General features: G+C 33.7%; 2 protein-coding genes across 2 annotated transcripts; one reads left to right on the top strand and one right to left on the bottom strand.

Annotated features, from left to right (window-relative positions):
- Positions 1–9,715: 9,715 nt before the first annotated feature.
- Positions 9,716–11,206, bottom strand: LOC106449279. Its single transcript, XM_013891057.3, has 3 exons — positions 10,968–11,206; positions 10,666–10,800; positions 9,716–10,025 (listed from the first exon to the last, which is right to left on the bottom strand). Exons 1-2 carry the CDS (start codon positions 11,120–11,122, stop codon positions 10,668–10,670), a joined length of 288 nt encoding a protein of 95 aa, XP_013746511.1. The 5' UTR covers positions 11,123–11,206; the 3' UTR covers positions 9,716–10,025; positions 10,666–10,667.
- Positions 11,207–17,806: 6,600 nt separating this feature from the next.
- LOC125576088 lies at positions 17,807–19,046 on the top strand. Its single transcript, XM_048735437.1, has 2 exons — positions 17,807–18,206; positions 18,502–19,046. Exons 1-2 carry the CDS (start codon positions 17,807–17,809, stop codon positions 19,044–19,046), a joined length of 945 nt encoding a protein of 314 aa, XP_048591394.1.
- The last annotated feature ends 5,380 nt before the right edge of the window (positions 19,047–24,426 follow it).

Here is a 24,426-nt window from a genome sequence, read left to right as displayed (position 1 = left end):
GGAACAATCATAACTTTGTAAGGCGATATAGAGATATTGTTTAGGTTTTCTAGTGAGATAAGGCGAGAAGGTGCAAGAGAAGGGGGCTATCTATAGGGCAAGTATAGAACATTAAAGGTCGCGAGATAAAATATCTAAAATTTTCGCGCCATATGTAAATATTAACTTACACTAACAGGCTGAGTTATTAAGACCTTTACGGCTGATTTGTTGTTTGCCGTTTAGGGTATAGGGTTTAGTTATTTAGGGTTTGGGTTCCGAATAAGATTGTTTAGGGTTATGATTTATGATGTACGAACCACAAGATATGATAAATATCACAAATTCATAATAAATAACACAATAACAGTTTACGTGTTTTGAATCATGCTCACACCTCATATCACTGCCTAGAGTTTTAGGTACTCGTAAGAGACAACATATACCTCAAGATTATAATCGATTCCAAACTCGTATAGTCAACAAAGATCATGCTCACACATTGAGTTATTATTAATTATTTTGATAATTGGACTTTATATATAACATTCAAATGAAAAATTATTAATTATTTTGATTCTAGGGTATGTTTGAGGTATGACTGAGTTATCAATGAGTACTGGCTGAGTATTACTAATCGATACGACTGAGTTATTACAGCAGTTATCCAAAGTCAAATAGTTAACATAACAACAAACACAGGTTCACAAACAAACACAGTTTCATTATGAAAACAAATTGTTCATTCCAACATTTCCTCCTTCCTCGAGGATATATGCTGCCATCTTCACCCGTAACCCTTGAATATTACTATCGTTTATGCCATCAAAAGTTACACCAAGCGCTAGACATTCCACAAACTTCAACGAATAAACCCCACAATCACCTGACATGTTGTTTTGTGGAAAGTATCTTTTGCTCCTCCGTCTGAATGCGAACCTCTTCCTAGAATGCTTTCGGAGATCGGCAGGAATAAGCTCATTCAACATCCAGGGAAGCATCTCCAGTAGAGGTCTAAAAGCATTTAGCATTTTTTGCTCACTTTCGGGTGTTGACTCTCCATAGATTGGATCGTAGCAATCTATCTTCTCCTTGATCAGATCCACGTGAAACGCCTTAATGTGTTGCTTCAGTTTTTCCAGTCGCGCCGGATCAACAGGTGCGCAAGGGTCGTATATTACTGATGAAGGCGTAATGTTCTTCCTCATGCAAGTCGTCTGTCCATTGTCTCCAATGTACGGAAAATCTGGTGTTGAATCAAGGTTCGTCAATGAAAACCGTTGTGGAGATAACTTAACTGATTTCTCCCGAAGTTCCTTTATCACGGAAGATCTAATCAATTCAGCTGGCTCGACATCAGACTCCGCCGCCAATGCGTTATCTTCCGCAAGAACTTCGTCGTTGGTCACAACACATTCCTCAGACCGCTGTAACTCAGCCTCTTCTTCTTTCTTCTTCTTCGGTAACTCAGCCTCTTTTTCCTTCTTTTTTTCGGTAACTCAGCCTCGTCTTCCTTCTTTTTCTTCTGTAACCCAGCCTCTTGTTTCTTTTGTAACTCAGCCGCTTTTCTCTTCTGTTTCTTCTCCTCGTTCTCTTTTTTCTTAGCCTCTTGCTTCTCCTTCCTCTTCAACGCAGCCTCTGCCCGCTGTGCTTTTTTCTTATCCTCGATAGCCTCATCCTTTACAGTAACAGTACGCTTGGCCTTGCCCCGTAAGCCGCGTCCATAGGCTGGAACGTTGGCATCCTTACCATCCTTAGCATCCTTAGTAATCTTTGCAGGAGAAACACTGATGAAATCAATTTCATTAAAATCATCACCCAAAATCCTTCTCACCACTGTATCCTTCTCAAGCTCCGAATTCTTCTTTGCAGGGGTCTCAGCTAACGCTGGACTTTTGACTGACTTCTGCTGTTTTTGCTGCGCCGGCACCGGACTTTTGACAGCCTTCTCCTTCCGCTGCGGCGGCACCGGACTTTTGACAGCCTTCTCTTTCTGCTGCGGCGGCTCTGGACTTTTGACAGGCTTTTTCTGCTGCTGCGGTTCTGTCACTGGAGTTTTTACAGACTTCTCCTCCTGGGCCTGCGGTTCTACCACTGGACTTTTGTCCGACTTTTCCGGTGGCGACCTCCTACGAGGTGATGATGTCACCGATAAAGATTTTTCTACGCCGGCGGAGGAGAGTTTAGCATCGTTGTCGGGAATTTTCCTTTCCCCCAAAACTTTCAGACTCTGCTGCACTACAGCTTTCACCACATTATCTAGGGTCTTCTCGTCCATCACTGGCCGGTTCTGGTCAAAATCGTAAGCGTCAAATTTTGCTGAAATATTCTGCAGAGCACTCACAAGATTCGTCAGAGTCGCTTTGTCCAATACAGCTTCCTCCTCGCTAGAACCCTTTCTCGTTTCAGCAGCTTCTTTCTTCTATTTCTTTGTTGATGGCTCAGCTTCTGATGAAACTCCCTTCGTTTTCTTCTTCTTCTTCTTCTCATTCCCCTTCCCCTGCTCATCCCTCTGTACTTCCCAGAAACCTTTCACGTATCTACCTGCGTGTATGTCTTCTACCAACCTAACGAGTTGTGGATCGTCAGGTTCATCCGACCATACAGGAAACATCTCTTCAATTGACTCCTTCATAACCATTCTCCTCAAACGGACCTGCAACAGCAGTTTATCATAAACTCAGCCATCAAATAACACAAAACCAAGCCATCAAATAAATTAATTCAGTCACAATATAAAATAAACTCAGCCATCAAATAACACAAAACCAAGCCATCAAATAAATTAATTCGGTCACAATATAAAATAAACTCAGCCATCAAATAGACTAATTCGGCAACAATATAAAATAAACTCAACCATTAAGTAGATGTTAACTCAGTCGTATAAGTACCAGTTAAACATTACCTCGCCATGATCTTTGATTTCGTCAGACAAGACAGTATCAAAACTTGAACGTGTACGTCTTCCACCCCATCGCAAAAGAGGAACGTCTTCATTGTTGACCACTCTCCCAAACTTCTCACCGAAACAGACGATGGACTCATACGCTCAAACCAATAAAACGTCCTTCATGCTGCTTACTGTGTATGACTTTCCATCTGGAGACAGTGTTTTCAGAGAGTCAACAAGAACTTCGTATGCAGTCCGACCCCATGGATACGACCTCATGGCTTCATCGTCGAATACCCTTATTGCACTTTGAAAGGGTATCCTTGAATTGTGATGCAAACAGTACAGTCCCATGGCTTGAAGAAATAACATCCCCAACCACTTACGCTTTTCAAAACTCCAACCAGGACAGAACTCTAATGCTGCCTTCAGCTCATCATACTTGGGTCCCATCCCAAGCGGCACCTTCAACTCCTCCCAAAACTCTTTGTATTGATCAGGTTCAAAACTTTCTGTTGGCAATGGACCTGTGTTTAACCCAGTGATCTCACCAAACTCGAGTAAACTAAACCTGATAACATCATCAACCACAACAGACCATATCTCCTTTTTATGCACTCGCAGCTGTCTACATAGCAGATAGTGTATGGTCCTACCAGACCAAATGCTTTCGCGTGAAAGTAGCCTAGCAACTACTCCAATGGGAGAGTTCACCAGTTCTTCCCACACATCGAGTCCTATTGTTTCTTTAATGTGGGGGAAATATCATGCACGGAAATTATGATTGATATCTTTACCTTCTAGGTTAGAAGGGTAAAGTCTTGGAGGGTAATCACGTGGTTCGACTTGACTAACATCCATCTGATCATATAACACAACAATAAATCAGCCACAACATAAAAATAACACAGCCATATCATAATATTAAAATATATTAGGTCATATATATAACTCAGCCATAACATAATAATTACTCAGTTATAACATAACCATAACTCAGCCATAACATAATAATTACTCAGTTATAACATAACCATAACTCAGCCACAACAAAAAGCCCTAATTCAGACACAACAAAAGTCTAGACAATCACATATCTCAGCCGCAACATAACCCTAACTCACACACAACAAAATCCTCGACAAATCCATAGCACAGTCAACATAACCTTAACTCAGTCGCAACAAAAACCTCGACACACCCATGTTGATAGAACCAAAATAAGGATCACTCTTTCGGTAAGGTTGATATGAACTCAGATCCGAGAGGATTGAGAACTGATGGTATGAACGGTGACACTAAGGGTTGCGGAATAGCCCAAAGATACTACCAGACTTCGATCGTTGCTGGATGTGACGCACCGGTCCAACAAAAGAAGGATCGAAACTTGGAGATAACCTCACCAAGAAACTAAGAAATGTTCTAACAAAGAACAAAGAGTTTTAACTCAACAAAAGGGGAAAACAATCTGCTTTATTTCGTGGCTCTAAGGCCTTATTTATAGGATTACAAGTTGTAGAGATCCAAAGAAGAATGTACTAAAAACAAGACATTGGAAATAGAAACAAAGACTTGACTAAATAAAGTCTTTAACTGAAACTTGGACTACCTCTTCATATAGCCACGACCAGGACTTTGAAAGGTGAAGAATATACTCCTGATATGGGCCAAGACATGTCCCTTTGAGGCCTGGTCGAAATCCATCTTTTCTCTTAGCCAATATTTTATCGGTTTCTCCATTTGGGCTAAACAAGCTCGTTTTTGAATCTTTTTGAAAACCATCAAGCCCAATGCTTTTTTGGACATTTAGAACATGAATAATCACCTTTGGCATGATTGAATTGACCGTTGGTTCATCAGAAAGAAGGTTAGCCATTTCGAGCTTCTCGGGTGGTCTGAATTCGCGAGAACTGAAGATCACCTGATTTGTAAATAGCATAACTATCACATATGAACTCCGTTTGATCTGATTCTTCTTTGAGGAGATCCGTAATTGAGTTGAGAACATTCTCCAAGTGATTTCATGTGTAGAAGCCTCGTGGTTTAGCAGATATGAGTCAAACAATGAACATATATCATTACTGCTTCCAATGATCAAACCATGCATGTCTGTTTTGCCCGGTGCGCTACCCCATGGCACATCATTCCCTCCCTCTTCAAAAGGATTTGACCTCAAATCAATTTTACCTGAATCAAAAGAAAATGAATCAGACAAAAAGAATTTTAAAATCATGTAAAATTCAGAGAAGGAAAATTTTGGACAAAAACTTCCTTGGAGTTTTGAACTTGCTTCCCTCAAGTATTTCCAGTTCCATGTTCGAAGAACATAAGTCCTTAGGCATTCTCCAGCGCTTGCTCTCCTTGGAAACTGATCATGCTTATCCTGTTCATTCAAAACAACTAGAGAAACCACATCAAATCTGCGAAAGAAATAATCAAAGGGTTTCTCTATCTTTAGGACATCAAGATCAGGATCCAAGCCCTTAGGATAATCATCAAGAACGTGGGCAAGACTCAAACAAGTAAGCTGATCGCCAAAAATTGGTTTATCAATTTTAAAATTAGGTCAAGCTGAGAAACGGTCAGGAAAACAAAGAGTCAATGCCAAATCTGAAAAATTCTTATCATGAATGAAATCAAATTGATTCTTTGGCCTAAGAAATTTTGGTTCATGCCTTTTCCTAAACCAAATCTCTTTCAAAGCACAGCTCAATGAACACAATTCATGGAAAGGTTTAAACAAAACGTTTTTCAACCAAGTAAAGATGTGATTTCGTTTAGAAATTCTCGGTTTTAAAACATTTTCATGATGAGCAGAGATAATCAACCCATGATCCTTACAGTGCTTTTGGTTTGGCCAGGAGGTTGACTGAGGAAACACCTTTGGTTCATTGAGGATCGGTTTTGGCTCAGGTCGATTCTTTCTGGGGCATGAATCTCTTTTAGAAATCTGGTACTCGCGGATAGTTGGACTGAAGAACCTCCGGTTTGGAAAATTCATAACTTCTTCATCCGTGAAGCTTTTCATGCCATTCCAAGCCTCAGTGAATCCTTGATGAGTTGGCGTTCTTGTAAAATTGGATTCAAGACAAAAGACCTTAGTACTGTTGAGATATCCTTCTTGGACTGAACCTCTGTCGCTGGCACCAAGGTAGCCGGTTTGAACAACAAAGCTTCTCCAAATCTGAGGTTGTTGGGCTCGGCCAATGCTTTCATTCAGAGGCTGAACCTGTCTTTCCTGGATACTCAAAACAAACACTAAAAGACCAGGATCAAACGTGCAAGATAAATATTTGTTCAAATCACAAATCAAGATATCTTTTCCAAGAACAAATTGCACATTTTTCAGCCTTTCAAGGTGCTCATCAAAGTAAATATTACAGACAAATTTTTTATCAAGATATGCAACAACAGTATTCATTTTCAAAATGGGCATATCCTTCCCAACATCTGAACACACAAGCTTAAGTTCAGTTTGAGAATCATTTATCAAAAGTTCAAGGCATTTCTCAAAGAATGTGTTGTAAACCAAAATATCATCAGAACTCAAGACAACACCATTATCACGAAATGATCTCAGAAAATGCCAAGTATTATCAGTTTCAAAACTCAAGAGATCAGGCCGCAAAACAGAACCACAAAATTCAAGATCACGAAAATCATTTTCAGTTTCAAGTGATTTCTGTTCCAGCAACTTCTGAATCAAAATTTCGTCCAAGGCATAAGAGGATGCAAACAATTCATCAGTGATCAGTACATGTCTAGAAGAACTCAGATCAAAGCTATTTCTTTTGCAAACTAACGAATCAAGAGATTTTTCAGCACAAAAATCAGTTTGTTGCAAATCAAGATCAAATGGCCTTCCAAGAAGATGAAAACCTTTGTTATGTTCCAAGAACTGATCAGAGCTCAAAATAATTCCAGAAATAATGCCATTGACATTTTGAAAACGTGATTGATCAAGACATTTATCAGGTTCAAAGATTTTTAAGGAATTAATCATGTTATAAAAAACAGATTTTGAAACACAAAAATCTTTCATCTTGTCAAGACCAAAACGAATTACATCCTCAGTACTGACTTTCACAAACATGTCAGGCAGAGAATTAAGAGAAGAAGGTTCCTCACAGTGCTCTTGAAGATCATGAAGCAAAGGGGCAGGAGATGAAGGAGCAGTAGTTGTGCCGGAATCAAAGCAAAGATGGCTCTCCATAAAGGTGGATATGATGCTTGTTGCTTCTTCATCAAAGACTGGACCAAGTTCGTCCTCCTCATCAAAGATAGGACCTAGTTCATCATCCAAACATATCCTAGTGTCAAGACATGGGCACTGATGTGGAAAATCCAGTGGCTCTTCCTCAAAAACCTGTGGAGACAAAACAAGACTACTCGGAAGCTCCGGTTGCAAAACAGTTAGTTCTACAATAGCTTGTTCATTATCAAGATTAAACTCAGTTTCAAGAGAAGGAAGATCATAATGTTTTTCACAAAACATCAAGCTTTCAATTAGCTCTTCATCAGATTCATCAAAAATGGGTAGAGAATCTGAAAAATCTTTAAGTTCTTCAAAATGGTTTTCAGATTCACCTTGGGCTTTCTTACTGATGAACAAGGATGGCTCAGCTACTGGGGCACGTGTGGATGTGCTCTTCTTTTGGCTCTTGTTGAAGTCCTTAAGGGCTTTGTCCACTCCCTTCACAAGGTTATCACAAATTTGTTGGACATCAATTTGAAAGGGTTGCCTTTTTGGATCAGCCACATCTTTGGTTGTTTTTCTCCTTATAGCTGGCTGTTCCTGCACACTAACAAACTCATCAAAATAATTCAAAGGATATTTAAAAGGAGTTTGAGAGTTAGAATTTCGTTGAGGCTTCTCCTTGTTACTTTTCCTTTGCAAACCAAACATCATAAACCTGAAAAATCTCAACACAAAAGTTAGTAGATAAAAACCTCACACTCTCAAGTGTTTGATCCTCACCCACACAAGTGTTTCTCTCAGATTTAGGTGATCACACACAAGTTTTTACTCAATGTTCTAAGAGAACAAATCAAAGAATCCCAATGGGCAAATCCAAGCAAACAAAGGAATTTTCTCAAGATAGAAAGATAAGAGATTTTGATTTTTGAAATCCGTTTTAACCACCTCAAAGGCTGGATTTCTCCTCAGCCAGCAGGCTTTCTCTTCCACCACCGATCCCCAAATGAAAATTTCGATTTCTTTTTTTTTTTTTTAATATATATAGATCTTTCTTTTTTCTTTTTTTTTTAATATGGTGGATGGTAATGAGGGGCCCGGATTTAAGAAAGGTAGAAGAAGAAGTGTTTATAAGAAAATGGAAGATGAGAAAGATGAATGAAATACACAATACCGGAAGAGTGGCTCTGATACCACTTGATAGAACCAAAATAAGGATCACTCTTTCGGTAAGGTTGATATGAACTCAGATCCGAGAGGATTGAGAACTGATGGTATGAACGGTGACACTAAGGGTTGCGGAATAGCCCAAAGATACTACCAGACTTCGATCGTTGCCGGATGTGACGCACCGGTCCAACAAAAGAAGGATCGAAACTTGGAGATAACCTCACCAAGAAACTAAGAAATGTTCTAACAAAGAACAAAGAGTTTTAACTCAACAAAAGGGGAAAACAATCTGCTTTATTTCGTGGCTCTAAGGCCTTATTTATAGGATTACAAGTTGTAGAGATCCAAAGAAGAATGTACTAAAAACAAGACATTGGAAATAGAAACAAAGACTTGACTAAATAAAGTCTTTAACTGAAACTTGGACTACCTCTTCATATAGCCACGACCAGGACTTTGAAAGGTGAAGAATATACTCCTGATATGGGCCAAGACATGTCCCTTTGAGGCCTGGTCGAAATCCATCTTTTCTCTTAGCCAATATTTTATCGGTTTCTCCATTTGGGCTAAACAAGCTCGTTTTTGAATCTTTTTGAAAACCATCAAGCCCAATGCTTTTTTGGACATTTATAACATGAATAATCACCTTTGGCATGATTGAATTGACCGTTGGTTCATCAGAAAGAAGGTTAGCCATTTCGAGCTTCTCGGGTGGTCTGAATTCGCGAGAACTGAAGATCACCTGATTTGTAAATAGCATAACTATCACATATGAACTCCGTTTGATCTGATTCTTCTTTGAGGAGATCCGTAATTGAGTTGAGAACATTCTCCAAGTGATTTCATGTGTAGAAGCCTCGTGGTTTAGCAGATATGAGTCAAACAATGAACATATATCATTACTGCTTCCAATGATCAAACCATGCATGTCTGTTTTGCCCGGTGCGCTACCCCATGGCACATCACATGTCACAGCCTCAATATATAACTGACCCACAAACTCAACCAAAATAAAATATATAACGTCGCGACATCTTACCGGAAAAGATGAACTCGTTGATGAGAATGCGGTGAAGGCGATTTCGTACAGACGACGGTTTCTAAAAACTCCGACGAGACAGAGTTCAACGACAGAGAGTTATAGAGAGTTCAACGACAGAGAGTTAGAGAGAGTTCGAAGAAGTAAAGAACAATGTCGACGAGGGTTTCGAAGGGTGAGAGGATTTCGGTTTGCGGTTCCTTCTTCGACACAACACAGTTCTTCGTGTTCTTTTCTTCTTCTTTTTTTGACAAAACCGTATGTATGATAGTGATAGTGATAGAGACGGTTTGGTTTCAGAAAATAACTAATGTGATGTGGATTTTTAATAACTGATGTGGCTTTGATCTTTAAAATTAGTTTCAGAAAATAAAACATAACAAAAGCCCCTTATTGTAAATTACTAGGAAAGAGAAAACATTCTAGTAATAAAACAAAGATGTACAACATTCTAGTAATAAATCATAAAATGTGTAACATTCTAGTAATTTTCTCTATTGATAATGCTAAGTATTTTATGCATCTTTCCAATACAAAAAAAAAAAAAAAAACCCTCAGAGGATATAACCCATTGTGCCGAGCAAACGAAAAGCTCTACAGCTATTAATAATTAACGAGATTCCACGGAAGTTAAATTTCTAAAACGAAAGTAACATAACGATTAAGATTTTTTCTTTGGATCTCTTACACACTTCAAAGTAACTGATGCATGCACTGATGCATTATACACTCTCAGCCTCTTCAAGTACCTGTCACACGTATACATTCCAAGCATCAATTCTTCATTGCCCGCATCACATATCATGTACGAAGTATATTCGACACTGATTTCATCATTTTTGTATGATAAACAAGACTACTTGCTTAAAAATAACAACACAACTCAGAACACCATGAAACTAAACACACGAAATTGTTGTATAACCCAAATTTTATCAGGATCAAAATCAAGAACTATGTAACTTTAAGTCAAGTCAAAGACAGCTCAATTCAGTCTATTCACAACCCTTATCTTAAGCTTGAGTAATGACTGAAGTACAACACTGGCTGCTTAAGTGAAATAGTGAATAAGATGTTATCTGGTACAAAAAATACGCTTTAGTTTTTCCATTGTGACAACACCTAAAAATAAAACGGAGTATTTTCAAAAAAAAAAGAAAGAAAATGAATAAGAACTCGCTCTCATCCACTTGCATCACCCACCATTTCAATTCTTTATCAATCCCAATCAACTCTTTAATTGAAAATTCACACAAACAGACAGAACCACCAAAAGAAAGGACATCAAATGCGCAAGAAGATCCGTAGTTTTAGCATGTTCAAACAAAGAAAAATTCCCGCTTAATTCTCATATTATCTGACGAAATCCTAAGAAAAGTAACACTCAACTATTAGCGCTTAATGGCATTAGACAGCTCGCAGAAAGCCCGCAAGTTAACATTAAGGTGGGAGGTAAGTTGAGAAGCAGCCACAACACTGTACAGCGGCAAGAAAGATTGTGTGCAACCAAGTGCTCCTATGTTCCTGAAGATTGGTATAATATTTAACATTTTACCAAAAAAAAAAAAAACAAGTGTTTGAGATCTCAGGTGACAACGGATCTCAAATCACAGTAGAACATCAGATATCAAGAAGTACTAAACTATAAAGTTTCAAAGTGATTGAGCTAATTTGACGAAGCTAGGTCAAACCTAGAGGGCAATGAAAAGGAGGAGCGACGGCCAGGTAAGGAGGATGGGGAAGGACGGAGGCGAGGAAGCGCCGCCGTAGGAGAACGGAGTGACGGTGCTCTTGCGGCGGCGGATACAAAAGAACGAGCGGTAGATCCTGCATTGCGCCAAGCCATTTTTGCTCACCGTATGTGAATAGAGAGAGTTCACAAGGTTTTGCTAGGGTTTACAGGAAACTCGAATTCGCAATGATAATAGGTAGCCCATGTTCTAGGCCCGACATACATAAGAGAGACAGCCCAAAAGAGATCGTCATGTGTATTATTTTTATTTTTATTTTTGAGAGGGACTAAAAAAACTCATAACAGCTCCATCGGCCAACTCTAGAGGAAATTCTAACCATTTAAGAAAAATGAAAAATAATTAAAATTGAAGAGAAAATGAAGAAAAATTTTAAACATAAAGATTTTAAGAACTGGTTCTTAACTCTAAATGACAGATGTTACTTGATTAAGGTTTCAATTGGTTTTACAGAATTAAAGCATAATCCCTTATATATTAATTGAGGAACATTTGAAAAGATGTAACCTCAATTTTGTATTAATTAAAAGAGACCCCAATGCATAGGTGGCACTCAATTAGGTAGTCAATTACATTCAATTGAAAAATAAGTAGGTCCACATTCGATTTTTATATGTTGTTAGATACATAAGTTGGTCAAACTATATGATATAATGATATGATATGATATTTTCTTTCCTTAAATAAAACCTACGGAATTACCATAAATGACTAATATATATATGACAATTAATGAGTTTAATGATAAAGATTTGATAACAATGTATATCTCCTCCATCATTTTTTGTTTAATTTTATATTATTAAAATAAATTAAACAATCAAATTAGCTATAAAAATAAAATTTAGATTTTTTCGTATATGTTATATTTTGAATTTTTAAAAACGACAATAAATGACTAAAACTATTAAAATTATTATGTTAAAAATTAATGATCAATGGTTTAACATTTTTATTATAAGAAGATACACATGATTTTAAAACCATATGAGTAAAAAATATCATTTAATAATAAAATAAATAAATAAATAAATATATATATATATATTAAACACTATATACCATAAGATTACATAAATATTTTAATATTAAAACTTTCAATGAATTTTCAAGAACATTTATAAATTATAAACTTATTAAAGATTTCAGATTGAAAATTTTGTTATCGATGATTTAAATATTTTTTTATAAAACGATATGAGCGATCATAGAACCGTATGATTATAAATTCTTATTTAATAAATAACTATACAAAATATACTATTCTTAGAAAAATAGGTTGGTCCATCTTAACTTATATTACACTTTTTATTAAACTAACTATCGAATTGATAAATAACGTACCAAAAAATGTTTTGCACTTTCCTTAAATAAAAGCTACGAAATTACCTAATATGATTAACGTATATGTGAAAATTAATTATAATGAATAATAAATATTTGATAACAATTTTTGTATCTTAGTTCTTTTTTTAATTTTATATTATTAAAATATATTTAAAAATCACATTAAATATATAATAAAAATATTTATAATTTTTCTTATATGTTATATTTTGAATTTTTCAAAACGTCTATAAATTATTAGAAATTTAAAGATCCCCACTCTGAAAATTTTGTGATCAATATATTATTTTTTTGTCATAATAAGTTACAAATGATCATAAAATTGTATTAATATGAACTTTTATTTAATATTATAAGAAGATACACATTATTTTAAAACCATATGAGTAAAAAATAGCATTTAATAATAAAACATATATATTTATATATATATATATATAGATTATACTATATACCATAAGATTACATAAATATTTTAATATTAAAACTTTCAATGAATTATAAATTATAAACTTATTAAAGATTTCACATTGAAAATTTTGTTATCGATGATTTAAATATTCAGTTATAAAATGATATGAATGATCATAGAACTGTATGATTATAAATTCTCATTTAATAAATGACTATATAAGATATACTATTCTTAGAAAAATAGGTTGGTCCATCTTGAGTTACATTATATTTTTTATTAAACTAACTATCGAATTGATAAATAATCTACCAAAAATTTTTTTGCACTTTCCTTAATTAGAAGCTACGAAATTACCTAATATGATTAACGTATATATGAAAATTAATTATTATGAATAATAAATATTTGATAACAATTATGGTATCTTAGTTCTTTTTTTTTTAATTTTATATTATTGAAAGATATTAAAAAATCACATTAAATATATAATAAAAACATTTATATTTTTTCTTATATGTTATATTTGAATTTTTCAAAACGTCTATATATTATTAGAAATTTGAATATTCCCACTCTGAAAATTTTGTGATCAATAGATTATTTTTTTGTTATAATAAGTTACAAATGATCATAAAATATAACGCATATGAATTTTTATTTAATAAATATTCAAACTAAATAATATATATATATATATATATATAAAAACACTAATGATTTAAAGCAACAAGATTGGCTGATCAATTTAGTCGTCCAGTTGAAATCTTTCAAAAGTATGTGAAAGACTAAAGTCAAAGTAAATATGGATTTAGAATAGTAGTTATATTTTACTAACCAAATACCGAAAAAAACCGAACCGAGCCGAAACCAACCCGATATCCGAGTTGAACATCCGTAATCCAAATGAAGCCAAACTGTTGTTTCATTCTCCAAAATATAATAAAAATAATAACTTAATCCCGCGCAAGGCGCGGGTCTTATCCTAGTTAAATTATTATAATAGTATATTTTGTTTTAAAACTTCTTAGGAGTTGCAACCGATAATTTTACTCTCATAAACTCTGGAGTTCGACTTCCCCTAGTAAATAAATGCAACCTCGGTTAATTCAGCCCGGTTCAATTCGGTTAGTTCCACTGTTCTTATTCTTTTACTAAAATGAACCATCTTTTTAGTTTTCTTTTTGTTTAAATTTGGTCAAAATCAATTAAATTAATATAAATTAGAATACTTTGGATGAATTCAATCAATTCAACTAGTTTGGCTTTTCCGATTCAATGGTTTAATATATTTGATCAAATTTGGGATAGTTTGGTCAAATTTGGTATAATTTGATTTCAGAAAAATTGAAAATTTTGTTGATTGACTGGTTTGGTCAAAGCAAACGGGGTAATCATATAGATTTTAAAATGTTGCTGATCGATTCGACTAGTAGTCAAACCAAAATTGAAAAAATAAGCTAAAAGCCTAAAACCAATTTCGATTCTGGTTTTTACATAGTCACCAAACCAAGTATCAACCATGCTCCAATTAATGAATGCTATAAGCGAACCATGCTCCAATTTTGTGACAAATTTTGTAGGACAAAACTATTCTTAGAGAGAGAGAGAGCACATCAATAGTCAATGCAACTGAAATTTTAGTTGCATTTAGACATCTTAAATTGGTCTGATGCGTCTTATGTTGAATTTTGTGTTATTTCAGGTTATAACAATGAAAGTTTTATGCAAACTAGTGTTATAAATAAGTGATAACAATACAGAGCGTAGTTCAAAATATTTTAAAGATCGTGTTGGACGGAAGTCTTCCGTGCTTAGAGCATCTGCAACGGGAATACGTTGCAAGTCCTTAGCGGTGAAACCTAGAGGAATTAGAGTAGAATAATATTATTTAGGATAAATAAGCTATAAGGGTCAATACGTAAATAAGGATTTATCGTGGTTGATCCTTAGAGACGTGGCGTGGTGTGATTCGTTGCTCGAGTTTTTGTGTTTGGTTTTGTCAAAAAAAAAACATTTTCGACGGAAGACGCACAAGAAAAAATAGAGCTCTCAACGAAGGCGATTCGATCGGTTTCAGAACGAAGGTAAATCGAAGCCCTCTTTTCGAGTTTTTGGGATTTAGATTAGGTTCGATATTGTTTTTCTCTCGATTTAGGGTTGGGTTCTCGGTTAGGGTTTCAAAACATTTGTGTTTTCAATCGATTTGGGGATTTTTCGGATGAAGTTAGGATTTCAAAAGTTTTGGGTTTCAAATTGATTTGGGGATCTTTTAGTGTGTAGTTAGGGTTTATTGAACCGAGTTACAATCGACTGAAACGATTTGGGGAGCTTGTGGTTTGTTCTTAATCTTTGGTAACTCGATCGTTTGTTCTCGTTGATGTTTTGTTCTCATTTGTTCTCGTTTTGTTCTTGTTTGTTCAGGTTAACCAAGCATGGGACAAGATTATTCGTACAGCCAGCCTTCTTCATCTGACGAGTTTGACATAACTTCCCTGCTTGAAGCAGAAGCTGCAATGTATGCGGATGAAGGCGAGAGTAGCTACAATGCGGCAGAGCCGTTTAAGTACTCACCTCCGGAGCCGAGAGTAGCTGATGATGGAATCCCGACGCCTTGCGGTGGTGGTGGTGGTGATCCTGTTGTCGCAACATCAGAGATGAGTGACTTTCAGAGACAACTTAGAGAGCTTAAGGATGAAGGTCATGTCAATGCGTCGAAGCTGGATAAGCTAGAGAGGACCGTTGGGGAGTTATCTAAGAAGGAAGTAGAGGTTATACATGGCTTCGCATTGGAAGTTTATGTAATGGTCTATGGTATAGTTCTAATAGGTTTGGCGGTCATGTATCTTCATGGTTAGTTTCTCTCTTGAGCTTTTCATTGAATCTTATGTTAGAGTTAAAAACTTTTGACTTTTTCATATCTTATTTTTTCAGGCAGAGCTTGAAAGGATTACAAGGACCGTCTCTTACCTTCAGAGTGTATGTATAAAGGTGCGTACTCTCTTTTCTTAGAAACCGATTGTGTTGTTTGGTAACTCTATAGCGTATTTAAAATTAAAAATAGCTAAATTTGTGTTAAATGCTAGTTGTTGCTTTCTACCTTCCTAACCCCTTAGATTTGATAGTTTTAAATGTTTTAGCTATGTAGAATACGGTGTTAGTCTGATTTGATAGGTGTTAAATGCTATTTGTGTGCTTTCTACCTTCTTATCTACTCTGATTTTATTGCCTTTGAATGTTTGGTAGTTAAAGCTCCTTTACTTAACCCTCTGTGTTGCAAATAGAGCGACACAGACCATTCTCTATCCATGGAGAACACAAGTAGTTATGTTAACCTTTTGAACAGTCAAAGTTCTGTTGACCTTGAATCATCCGAACCATTTTGTTTCGGTAGCCAAGGTCCTGAAGAATCTGTTGTAGAATCCGCGGTCAAAGAGAGGAGGAAGTGGTCTCCGAAAGAGGACAAGATCCTTATTGGTGCTTGGCTTAACACCAGTAAGGATGCGGTGGTTAGCAATGAGCAGAAAGCCGGTGCGTTCTGGAAGAGGATCGTCGAGTACTACAATGAAAGCCCTCACCTGGTGGGAACAACACCTAGAGAGCTTGGTCAGTGCAAGCAGAGGTGGGCTAGGATTAACGAGCAAGTGTGCAAGTTCGTAGGATGCTACGACGCGGCTTTGAGGGAGCAGAGAAGTGGTCAAAATGATGATGATGTGATGAAAGCTGCACTGGACCTTTTCTACAATCATTACTCGGTCAAGTTTAGCATGAAACATGCCTGGAGGGAGCTGAGGCATGACCAGAAATGGTCGTCCACCTATGTGGCTAAGGACGGTGGGAAGGAAAAGCACAAAGTCTCGGAGGTTGATACAGAAGATGAAGTGGGAGAACCACAGGGTAGACCTATAGGGGTTAAGGCTGCTAAAGCTGCTATGAAGAAGAAAAAGAGTGGTAAAGAAGAGTCATTGGCAGCGATACACGCCATCATGGAAGTAAAAAAAAACAGTCTCTAAACAGAAACTGCTTGAACGTCTACTGGCCAAAAAAGAGCCACTCACTGAGATGGAAACATCTCTTAAACTCAAACTTATGTCTGAGATGATATGAGTTTAGGTATTGGCATATTTGCGTAGTTAGTGGTCTCGTTTGTATTGAGATGTTGCGTAGTTAGTGGTGTCGTATGTATTGAGATGTTGCGTAGTTAGTGGTGTCGTTTGTATTGAGATGTTGTGTAGTTAGCTATCTTGTTTGTAGTTAGCTATCTTGTTTGTATTGAGATGTTGAGTTGTACTAACCAAGTCACGGGTCTTTGTTTCATCTTTCTTGCAGGTGCAGCAGTAGTTGTACTAACCAAGTCACGGATGCTTATGGAGTTGTTGACTAACCAAGTCACGGGTTTTGGTCTTTGCCGCATGTGAAGACTGTCACGGGTTTAGCTTATGTACTATAAGTAGTTGTAGTGTTTGTAGCTCCTTCATCAAACTTGTTTCCTCTTGTTTCCTCCTCTGTTTCTCGGAGAGGTTGTAATATTCTCAACTATCACTTTGTGTTCTTCATCAAACGTGGTTCTTCTCTTTCTCGACTATCACTTTGTCTATCTCAAGTTGTTGTGTTTCTCAAGTTCTCCTCTTCTGTTTAGGTAATTCAACTATCACAAGTCGTATGCATATAGATAAACAAAATTAACTTATACAACTATCACTTTGTCTATCTTAAGTTGTTGTGTTTCTCAAGTTCTTCTCTTTTTATTCTCAATTCAACTTATACATTATACAATATTTATACATGTGTTGCGAGATTAAAGAAAATAAACTTATACAATATACAATATTTATACATGTGTTGCGAGATTAAAGAAAATAAACTTATACATTATACATAAAAAAAAAACATAATAATTTATGCATGTGTATTAGGGTTTAAAAAATTAACTTATACATTATACATAAAAAAACAGAATAACTTATACATGTGTATTGAGATTAAAAAAAAAAACTTATACATATTTTTCTAAAGCAGGATGTCTTCATCTTCATCCGATGATTTGGAAGAAATATTGGACGAAATTTTCGACGAAATCTGCGAAGATACTTTCAACAACATCGAGGCCCAAACCAATAAGCAACGGAAACGTGCTTATATAGAACGAAACCGTGAAGCAGGACACAACCGTCTATGGAATGACTACTTCAGCGAAAATCCCGCATTTGAACCACATTTATTCAGACGCCGTTTCCGTATGAACAAGGAATTATTCATGCATATTGTCCATATCCTCTCAGTGAACGTTCCATTCTTTCAACAAAGAAGAGATGCTACCGGGAGGTCTGGTCTTTCTCCACTACAAAAATATACGGCAGCAATTCGTATGCTTGCTTATGGTTCTGCGGCTGACGCGGTGGACGAATATCTCCGACTTGGTGAGAGCACAGCACTTTCATGTTTACATAATTTCACTGACGGAATAATACAGTTATTTTGAGATGAGTATCTACGAAGACCCACACCAGAAGATCTTCAACGACTACTCGATATTGGAGAGAAACGCGGGTTTCCTGGGATGGTAGGGAGCATTGACTGTATGCGTTGGGAGTGGAAAATTGCCCAACCACTTGGAAAGGACAGTACGCACGTGGATCAAGAAAACCGACAATTGTTTTAGAGGCTGTAGCTTCACAAGATCTTTGGATATGGCACGCTTTTTTGGTCCTCCAGGTACGTTAAACGATATTAATGTCCTTGATCGGTCTCCTGTTTTTGAGGACATTATAGAAGGTCGAGCACCAAGGTTAGAATACATGGTCAACAGACACAAGTATAAGTTCGCTTACTACCTCACAGACGGTATATATCCAAAATGGTCAACATTTATCCAATCTATCTCACTTCCTCAAGATCCTAAAGCAGAGTTATTTGCTAAAACTCAAGAAGCAGCCCGAAAAGTTGTGGAGCGGGCTTTTGGAGTATTGCAAGCTCGATTTGCGATTGTCAAAAACCCGGCTCTTACATGGGACAAAGAAAAGATAGGAAAGATTATGCGAGCATGTATCATAATACATAATATGATTGTCGAAAATGAACGCAATGGATACACTTGTATCGACATATCGGAATTGGAAGAAGGAAGCGTCACCAGAAGTTCACAGGTGGAAACCGAAACCGACAGGCCTACAAATCTCAATAACATGTTTGTCAATCAGAATCAGAAAGATCTTCGGGATAGGCGTATACATGAACAATTGAAAAAAAGATTTAATTGAGCATATTTGAAATAAATTTGGTGATGAGTATTAATAATTATTGTATCTTTAAGTTTAATTATTGTATTTTTATTTTTATTCATGCAATAAATAAAATTTTAATTTCACTTAAAAAAAATATTTTTTATTCCTATGAACTCCTAATTGGGGAACACCATTGGACACACTATTTTGATCAGAGTCCTTAACTATTCAAAAAAAATATTAAACTAATCCTAAGGACTCCTACATCTAATCCACCATTGTGGATGCTCTTAGATTAATCCGATTTTTTTTCCTATTCGGTAATAATTTTTTAACCCAAACAAACTCGGAACCTAACGAAACTTTACTTGAAATAATTCAGTGAGAATTATTCTACACCAAACAACCAAACTTCTTGCTTCGCCAACCAAATCGAACTAAACAATACATTTTGTTCACACAGCAAACGAGACTTGCAGTTGTAGCTGTTGCTGTTTCCAATTTAATACTCCTTGCATTACAAATATTTTAGGGATATAGTATGTTTTAATTTTGAACAAAAGGATAGACTGTAGTAACTTTCTAATGACATCAAAAAAGCAAAGCAGTACAAAAACCGATCAACATTAACCTAACAGGTGAGTGAGATTTAATTTCATTCAGTAATTGCTATTGAAAGCTGTGCCGAGTCGCATGCATCTAGGAGGGCACACCATTTTCTCTGGAGAGCTTTCAGGAGAGTTGCCCCTATTTATCTGGATAAACCTTGTACTATTTTCTGTAATACTTTATTTTTATTGACCCATACCTAATATCTTTATCAACATAAATGAGCATTATTGGAAGAAAATAACTTAAATTATTTTCCTGGTGTGAATTAAATTATTAACACATTAAAATACTCATTGCGTGAAAAGGATAAAAAAAAAATTGAAACGGTTTGAAAACAAATGAGTTTTTTTTTATAACATGGGGTATCCAAATTCGAAAAGCCTACTAATATTTTGGAGGCTGGCTCACCGGCAACAAGCAAAATCGATTATTTTACGTGGAATTAGAGATCTATATTGTCTGACCATGCAGATGGATAGATTTCGAATCTAAAATGCTTATCACTCGACCAAATCTGCGTGGTTAATTTTACCAAAAAAAATCTGGGTGGTTAAGAGAAAGAAACTTTTTCATGACTATTTGTATATTGTGGATTCAATTAATAATAACAAAAACAATGAAGGAACTTTGACTTTAACAACAATAAAAAGGGGAAAACAAGAAAATAGAGAATGATAAGCGATACAAGACTATTAAAAGAAATAAAATTATTGAATAAACAAAAATGGTTTTATCCAAAAAAGAATAGATAAAGATGGTTGTATTGATCAAATGATATAAAATTTATTTTCACACAAGACACATTTTTAGATTTTTATTTGATCTAAAAATGAATTTTCTAAAATTCTAAAATGTTTTAAATGAATGCAAAACAGTCAAATATATAATTATAAAAAACTCTCATCATTTTCAAATAACAATGTGATATCATATATAAGTTATCACTTTTAGAAATGATTAAAATATTTTTATATTTTAAAACATAAAAATTATATGGTAAGTCATTTAAAATTATATTAATCAATAAATATTATTTAATTCATCTATTAATATAAACAGATGAATTAAAATTATTATATGGTAAGTCACTTAAATTATATTATATGGTAATTCATATAAAATTATTATATAGTAAGTCAGTTAAAATTAAATTAATCAAAGTATTTTTCACATGCTTTTCCTAGAGTTAATACTCTATTAAAATAATTCATATAGCTTTGATTATAATAAAATTAGCATGCTTTAGTAAAAATATAAAAGAGACATAAATAAAAAACATGAGGGATGAATAATAAATATGTTTGTTGCATTCTTGGTTCTTTTATGTTCTTATGTATTTAACTTTATTTGTCTGTCGAGATGCGTGTATTTTTTTGTGTTACTAACTTACTATAAATCTGAACTAATTAGTTTTATATGTTTTTAAAACATTGTGATAAATTGAGTAAGAAAGATCAATAAAAATAACATGTTCTACAATTATTAAAGTCAAAGATAGAAAATATAATATAAATTGCAAGTATGATAAATTACTTAAAAATAATGAGATGTATATTTTGCGGTATAATAAACTTTTAAAATGTACAATAATAAAATTTTAACAAATTTTATACAAATAAAAATATTTTATTTTGATATAATATTGGAGCTCACATTAATATTAAGTATATATGCCTAAAATAACAACATTTCGTTATTTAAAAATTATTTTTAATTAGATTTAATTACATATATAACAACAATATGTATGTTTGTTTAACCCATTTAAGTTTTATGTTAAACGCTAAATAAAAAATGAGTGAGAAAGTGTGAGTTGTGATTTGACAAAATTTTGAGAGAAAATTAATTAGACTACCATTTTTCTAATACATGTTATAATTTGATTGGTTGTGTTTATTAGTTATTTATTTTAATCAGATCTAAAAATAAAAGGTAACTATACAACTAATTAATATAAATTACCAAATAACACATGTAATATTACAAATAATAATTTATGGTAACTAATTGTAGAATTGGAGAAATAATATATATATATATATATATATATATATATATATGTTTTATCAACTTCTTTTTCTTTATCAATTATTTATATATAATTAAATAAAATAGTCTATTGGCTCAGAATACTAAAAGAATGTGGAAATTAGGCAATTGCCTAAAACAATATATAGATGGACAACACAGTGACGCAACTCAAGGATAAGCAAAATTACGTGCTTAGCCACATAAGCTAGTTTGTTTCTATTTTTTTTCTTAGGGATAGGTTTTAGGTTTTTTCTTTTTGAAACAATAGGGATATATTTTAGTTATATTAAGCTTAAATCCATCATATGTACAAAACAAAAATCATGAAAAACTCAAATCTTAGATTAAGCTTGCAGTTTATCAAATCATGACCTAAAATAACAAGAAAAGTAGCTTGATTTCTAAATCATGACCAATTTCCAGCAACATGATTAATCCACTAATCTTGTGTAACATATTTTAAAGAACAAAATCTAACTAAAGAAAGAGAAAAAGAACCCAGATGATGAAAAAAGAAAGTAAGCAAAAAAAAATATAATTTCTAGGAAAGAGAAGACATAAGGCAGAAGAAGAACACATGAATGTAAATACTAAATAGGTTTAGGTTTTGTACCCAAGAATATATGGGCAAGTCGGTATTAACAAAAAAAGAACAGTGTCCAACAGTATATTTAGGTAGTTTACTAATTATGGTGTAATGTCTGTATAGGGAGTGTAAATACTCTAAATAAAATACTTTAATTTTTTATTGAAAAAAAATAATGGTTATATATTCTTATATAAAAGAATTATAGGTAATAAAATATTAGAATTTTTTATGTTTTCTAAAGTCCACACAAAAACATTTACAAAATATCTTCATGATAAAAACATCTGATCATTGTATTGGTCCTACACAAAAAATTCTCTTTTTTATTTCTTGAAAGCCTCAGTATTCCCGGTCTTTTTTATGTGTTAAAATAAAATATAAAGTAAATCTGCAACCAAGTATCTGAATTAATTATAATATTGATTTTCTGTAAGAGAAATATTTGTAATGATTAAGGTTAATGTTGTTGAACTATTTTAAATCTCACTGATCTTCTAAAAATATATACTGAAATTTTGATTATCCAACTATTTAAAATTAAAAATTAAAATCTTAATTATTGTTCAAAAAATATAACAATGTAAACATAATATATATATTTGTTCATATAATATAATTACCTGCAAACTTGCCGGCAAACACCTCGTATCACCTAAAACAAACAACCAAACAAAAACAAGGTGTCTTCTATACTGATTTGCGACAATATTAAGATTATATAATTTTCCTTAAAAGCAACTACTTCTCCCTCAACCATATTACTCCGTATGGGTAACGTGATCTGAACAGTCCCAAGCGGCGAGCGCCCACCCATCTCATCGATTTTCTTGGAACGCTATAAATAGTCTAGGTTGGACCATTATATTTAATTGTATTTCCTATTATTTCTATTCATATCTAATTGTTTTTTTTTTGACATCTATTCATATCTAATTTAATTATTAAATATACATCATACCTAAAATTAAGGAACTAACTAACTAATCTGTTATTTTTAAACTAATGAATTTAATTTATATTAATTCGAAATTTAAATAACTAATCAATTATATTTTAGTTATTAATGTAATAAATACTTATATATATATATATATATTCATTTGTATATATACAACTATATATTAATCCAAATGCAAAAAAAAAAATGGTTCAAAACCCTCACCAAATACATAAAAACATAATTTTTATAGTTAGAGTATTAAATATATATATATATATATATATATATATGATAAAATAAATATTAATAGTAATTATACGATAAAACCTGTTACTGTTGATAGCTTTATGAATATATTTTTTACGGGTTACTCAAAGAGACATGTAACATATATATCAAATATAAACTAATTGAACAAATATATTAACAAAAATATATCATAAAAATTACATTAACATGAATCGATGCCAAAGAGTAAGGGTTAATATTTTAATTATTTAAAAATATAATTATATATATATAAATTATAAAAATTAAGAACTAAATATACTAAAAATATATATCAAAATAAAATAATAAATATTTACATTTCTAATGCGAATAATAAAATTAACTTTTAAATTTAAAATAAGCCATAGACAAAACATCAAAAAGTATCTAATAACATGTGAATAACAAAAGTAAACTAACTAAATAAATAAACAATTTTCTTTTTCAAACGTAAATCATTAATTTGTAATAGACGTATACACATTATTGATGTTCAAATCTATTTCATTTTTAGTATGCATCCTCTCAAATATTGGTCCATTCACAAGATGGAATTTTAGTTGGACTAAAATTGTATTTAAATTAGAATATCACTTTCATAATATATTCACTATCCATCTGAACATTCATGAATATATATTACAGTACTCTAAATATAAAAATAAATCAAACCGAATTACATATTGGATCATCTACCAGCTCAACCGATAACCAGATCTTGGGTTTTAGCGGTTGTTACGGGTTTTATAGAATTTTTAAATAACAGTTTTTTAAAAAAAACTAAAACGGATTACATATGAGCCACCAAAATTTCCAATTTTACTGCGGGTCGGGTCGGGTTTCAAAACATTGAATATAATGTTCCATTTGTAATATCTAAATGTAGATACAATTAAAATACAAATTTATATCAAATAAATTTGGAATGTTTCGAAAATGATCCCGCGCTTTGAAAGCGCGGGTCAAAATCTAGT

The sequence above is a fragment of the Brassica napus genome, chromosome A7 (assembly GCF_020379485.1).
Source record: "Brassica napus cultivar Da-Ae chromosome A7, Da-Ae, whole genome shotgun sequence".
Taxonomy (NCBI): domain Eukaryota; kingdom Viridiplantae; phylum Streptophyta; class Magnoliopsida; order Brassicales; family Brassicaceae; genus Brassica; species Brassica napus.
The sequence above is the reverse complement of the archived record's forward strand: the minus strand, read 5'-3'. Positions and strand labels throughout refer to the sequence as shown.